The sequence below is a fragment of the Plutella xylostella genome, chromosome 15, assembly GCF_932276165.1.
Source record: "Plutella xylostella chromosome 15, ilPluXylo3.1, whole genome shotgun sequence".
In the NCBI taxonomy this organism is placed as follows: Eukaryota; Metazoa; Arthropoda; class Insecta; order Lepidoptera; family Plutellidae; genus Plutella; species Plutella xylostella.
The window spans coordinates 6,372,173-6,377,620 of NC_063995.1; the positions used below are offsets into that span (position 1 = coordinate 6,372,173).

Here is a 5,448-nt window from a genome sequence, read left to right on the forward strand (position 1 = left end):
AATAACGCCTATGCTTTATTACAATAACAGCTCCCACTGTGCTTGGAGATGCTTATTTTTTTATTATTAATATCACATAAACAATAACTTAATAAGTCGATCCCCACCCAGAAAACGCAAGCAGCTTATTGGCTGACATAAAAATAGGCTGAGGGTGTGGGAGCGTGACAGACATATCTATCAATATTTTTGTCTCTTTCTTTACAGAAAACTCGCGTTCAAATGTAGAATAGAAGACATCGATGTTTGGGGCATAAAAATTGACAGTTTTTTTCAGTGTATTGTGAGACGTAGCTCGGTGCAGTAGTGTGCCCCCGACTGTCGCGCTGAAGGGTTGTGCAGCTAAAAATGCCATTTGCATTCTCGTGACTACTGTTGATTAAAGTTTTGTTGTTGTTTTGTGGACTATTATAGACCAAAGTGAAGTTTCAGAACATTAGTGCGTTGTTGCTGTCAGGAGAATTAAGTTAAAACGGTACGTTAAGTTTTAGATAGGAGCTTTTTAAAATAAATTGTTTGTTTTTACTTATGTTAAATTACTATAGTTAGGTACTTTATGTACCTAACTATCTTTTTATGAGTAATTTAACGTTTATACCTTTTAACTCTTATATCTGCTATTGTGTATGTCTTTCACATTAGATAATATGAAATTATCAATGGTTTTTATAATTATTAACATTTATCGAGATTATCGTGAAGGAAGCACAAAGTTAGTTTACTTTTTCTTAAATACATAGTTTTAAATTGACTTAGGAAATTCAACATTTCCGCCAATAAATTAGATTCCCCCATTTTTTTTTATTCATTGATATGATACTTAATGGATTTTCAGCAGTAAGTATAAAATAAACCTCCGACACTCAATATTTAAAATTAGAATTTTAAAATCACTAAATCCAATAAAAAACTTTACACATTGCCATACCTACCTTCGGTGCAGCCGCGCCGCTCACCCGCCGCTTGACTAACCGTGCCGTGTCCACAGCTCGCACCATGCTGAGCTGCGCGCCTGCCGCCGCCATGCCGCCCGCGCACGCCGCCGCGCAGCCCTGGGCCTCCTTCCTGCATCCACAGCCTGTGGTTAGTATTTTTATATTTGCTTATTTACAGGTGTAGGGAAAAGCTGATGATAACTTTTTGATGAGTTATCTCTTGCGGTTTATATTTTTGATGACTTTAAAAAGTTGTTGTATGTGAATGAATAATGTACTTACATTGTAAAGAATAGAAAATGTTCTAAAGGTTGAATTTTATATTGCGCATATCTAACCCGTAAATACCTAGATATCACCCGTCTTCTTTATTACGATCGGGATTTAGGAAAATAACTAGCCCCTCCTTCTGACATTAGATTTTAGGCATCTGTTCAAAATGTTCTGATAACAATACAGCCTTTGTTCCATATTAATTAACAATCTAGAAGCGTTCCAAAACATAAGGGCATAGTTGCTATTTTCAAAACGCAAAAGAACTAAATTGATTAATGCGTTTATAATAGGGACACCCACATTAGATTCATCATAAGTCGCCTACTCATAGCCGTGACTAAATTTTCGGTTTTTTGTTTAGAAAACGGAGCCGACGGAAAATATGGACGAGTCGTCCTTTTCTAAGGAGCAAGGAAGCGGTTTCTACTCGGAGGGGTTCCACAGCGCGTCGCCGTCGGGCTCCAGCAAGGACTCCACAGGGCACTCCCCGCGCAGCGTGGGCAGCGCCGGCGAGCCCGCGCCGTACTTTGACTCGCTCTCGCTGCACGCCAAGGCCAACCTGGGCCTGCACCTGGACGCCTACCGCGGCGGCCTGCCCTACATGCTGACCCCGCCGGGCTTCGAGCCGCGCGCCACCGACCCCCGCGGACCCTCCCCGCCCTACGACGGCGCCTACTCGCCCGCGCGCGCGCACCTCCTGCCCAACAACCTCTCCACGCCGCTGCCCCGCGCCGACGCCACGCCGCCCAAGTCTCCCCCGAGAACACCCACCTCCACTGATGGCGACAACAACGATAGACGCGCTTTCCACGATTCGGGATTCGATGGCGTCTCGCAACGGAAGGATTCCGAGGACGGCAACGATGGCTCCGGCATGGACGAGGACTTCGAGGACGAGCCGGGCCTGCGCGTGCCCGCCGTCAACTCACACGGCAAAGTCAAGACGTTCAAATGCAAGCAGTGCGAGTTTGTCGCCGTTACTAAGCTCAGCTTCTGGGAACACAGCAAGGAACACATCAAACCTGAAAAGATGCTCACCTGTCCGAAGTGTCCCTTCGTGACCGAATACAAGCATCACCTCGAGTACCACATGCGCAACCACTTCGGGTCTAAACCGTTCCAATGCACTCAGTGCTCGTACTCGTGCGTCAACAAGTCGATGCTCAACTCTCACCTGAAGTCACACTCCAACGTGTACCAGTACCGCTGTGCGGACTGCAACTACGCCACCAAGTACTGCCACTCGTTGAAGCTGCATCTGCGCAAGTACCAACACAACCCCGCCATGGTGCTGAACATGGACGGCACGCCCAACCCGCTCCCGATCATTGACGTGTACGGGACCCGCCGCGGGCCGAAGCAGAAGTCGATGCACTCGAAGTCCTACGACCAGCCGCAGCACAGCATGAACAACAATAAAGTGCCACCGCCGCAGCCGACACACCCATTATTTAGAAACCAATTCCCCATAAACCTCCCCTACCTGCCTCCTCTTCTACAACACTCATTCCTGTTCCCCCCAAACAACAATTACGAGCCTAAAACTTCACCGAAGCCTGAAGCTGAAAAGCAGGTCGCGGGCAGCCCGCCGCCGTCCCTGCTGCAGCAGCGCCTGGCGTACCGCGAGCGGCTCAGCGACGCGCGCTCCGTGTCCCCCAGCAAGTCCCCGGCCAGCCTGCCGCGCTCCCCGCCGCCCCGCGCCTCCCCGCCCCGCGCCAGCCCGCCGGCCCAGCAGCCCGACGACGCCCTTGACCTCACTAACGCCAAAACTAGCGAAGCTGGTTCTCCGCCGCCGCAGAGGGACTCGGAGCGGCCGATGCCGCTGACGCCGACGACGTCGCTGAAGAACCGGCGGAAAGGGCGCGCGTACAAGCTGCAGCCGGCGGCGCTGCGCCTGCAGCACGACGAGGAGTCGCGGCCCGCGTCCGGCACGGAGTCCGACGCCTCCGCCGACGCGCCGCCGCCGCCCAGCCACTACGCGTGCCAGTACTGCGACATCTCGTTCGGGGACCTCACCATGCACACCATCCACATGGGCTTCCACGGCTACAACGACCCCTTCATGTGCAACAAGTGCGGCGAGCGCAGCGCCGACCGCGTCGCCTTCTTCATCCACCTGGGCCGCGCGCAACACAACTAGACCCGGCGCATGTTGAACCACGCGTCGACCTGTGGACCACACGTCGCACGGTGGACCACACGTCGACCTGTGGACCACACGTCGCACAGTGGACCACGCGCCGAGATCACACTACCCTAGTCATGGCATTTGCTGAAGTTGCGATCTGTTTTGTTAGTCAGGCGTACTCGAGAATGGTGTGACATGTTTAATGGCACAGATTGTAAATACGAAAATTGTAGTACTAGTCTTTTAGGGAGCCTTTGATATATAAATGTGAAAGTTTAGGTAGTAGGCGCATCGAGAAATTAAAATTTAAGAGTAGCATCGTAGGCCAAAGAGTTTCATACATTGTAATTAAATTAAACGTGTACATATTTAGGGTAGCGTCTTGAATTTAATCACTAGGTTAATAAATCGATACCTAAAGTAGATTTGTAATTTAAAGTGAAGAAATCTTTTTTAATAATTCTATGTATGTAGCATAAATATCTTGTGTGTATTAAAGATTTTAGTCAGTAAATATGTTTATAGGATATATGAAAAATATTAGAGAGACCAATATGTAAATCAAGACTGTTACTTGATGTTAAGTACAAAGAAAAGCAATTTCAATTTGTATAAAAACTTACTTGCCTCTTTTTATATAAAAATCTAATTATGTTTAGTTAAAAAAAAACTGTACATTTTATAAGCAACGGTGAAGTTACCTATTAGTCATAGCGTAAAAAATGTGATTAAATAATTTTACATATTAAAGTAAAAACACTCATTGCCTAATCACTATATTACATGTGAGTCAGAATGTATGTAGATATTTATTTAGAATAAGAATACAAACTTTTATTTAATTTATTTATTCACTTGTGTTCAATTGTATTTTTAGATAAACAAGTTACGGTAATGGAGCCTGGGTTCCGCAAATGTGTGTGCTGAAAACAAAACAATAAATGTGTTTTATCTAAACTATCGTATATTATTTCAATGGCACCCGTTAACGGTTAAAACAAGAAAACATTACTTCCAAAGTAATACAATTTAGCTGAACTTAATCCTGTTGAAATGGACCGCTACCTGTGACTTTAATTAGGAGTTCTAAATTTGAAAACAATGGTTTTTAAAAACAAAGGAAAGTGGCGGCAGAAGCGGGCCCTTAACTCATTTGTAACCAGCCAGTAGCGCGGTACCTGCAGCCGCCATATAACAAACTCTTTTGTTTCATTCAGTACAATTTATATTTATGATTTATAATTTTACACACGAAATAGAGAAACGCTTTTTTTCTGTCATTGCCAAATTCACGTAAGTAAATGAATATTTATAAATCCCTGTATGTGTCTATTTTTTCCATTACAATACAATAGACATTGTTAATCTTTCAACTAATGAGACGTGTTCATTGCTATTTTAACTTGTAAACAAGAAGTTCGTTTTTTGTACGTCACTTATGTGACAGGTAGCACATAATCAAGGATACATTCGAAACAAAACAAAAAGGTGTTCGACATACAGACACGTGTAAGTGTAGCTAAGTTTAACTCAACCTCAACCAGTTCAATACAAAATTAAGATATTTGTCAAACATCAATATTGAATACCTACTCAGTATACATTTCGAGTTCAAGTACAACTCCACTGAAAAGAGTTGTTATTTAGTGTTTTAGGATGTGTTACCTTCACATGGTAATTGAGTTATTTCATAGATAGAGTATTCATAGCATTTTACATATAGGTATTTACTTACTAGCGTGGTTATTATACGAATGTTTTCTCAATAGTCAGACTTATAAATTCATTGATAGCATCAGAATTATTCCTTGCATAATGTTCATCTGACCCATGAAAAATCAGACCTTAAGAAAGCATAAGTACCTACTTACATGAAAATAATATTAATAAATCTGACGCTGAGCCGTGGTTCCTGAGCTTTGGTGTAGGTAGACGACTTCTTATTAGGTAATAGCAGCGCTAACTAGGGCATGCAATACCGGAACTATTTTCAATACCGGTACTGAGTTCCGGTATTGCAACTCAATACCGGGATCCCGGTATTAATACCGGTATTAGATTTCCTTGTAAAAAATGGCATATATTGTGATTAAAGGTCGTATAGATCAA

At 44.1% G+C, this 5,448-nt stretch overlaps 1 protein-coding gene across 1 annotated transcript; it reads left to right on the top strand.

The window, feature by feature from the left end:
* Positions 1-281: 281 nt before the first annotated feature.
* Positions 282-4,290, top strand: LOC105390452 (protein hunchback). Its single transcript, XM_038108533.2, has 3 exons — positions 282-475; positions 989-1,083; positions 1,573-4,290. Exons 2-3 carry the CDS (start codon positions 997-999, stop codon positions 3,349-3,351), a joined length of 1,866 nt encoding a protein of 621 aa, XP_037964461.2. The 5' UTR covers positions 282-475; positions 989-996; the 3' UTR covers positions 3,352-4,290.
* Positions 4,291-5,448: the final 1,158 nt, after the last annotated feature.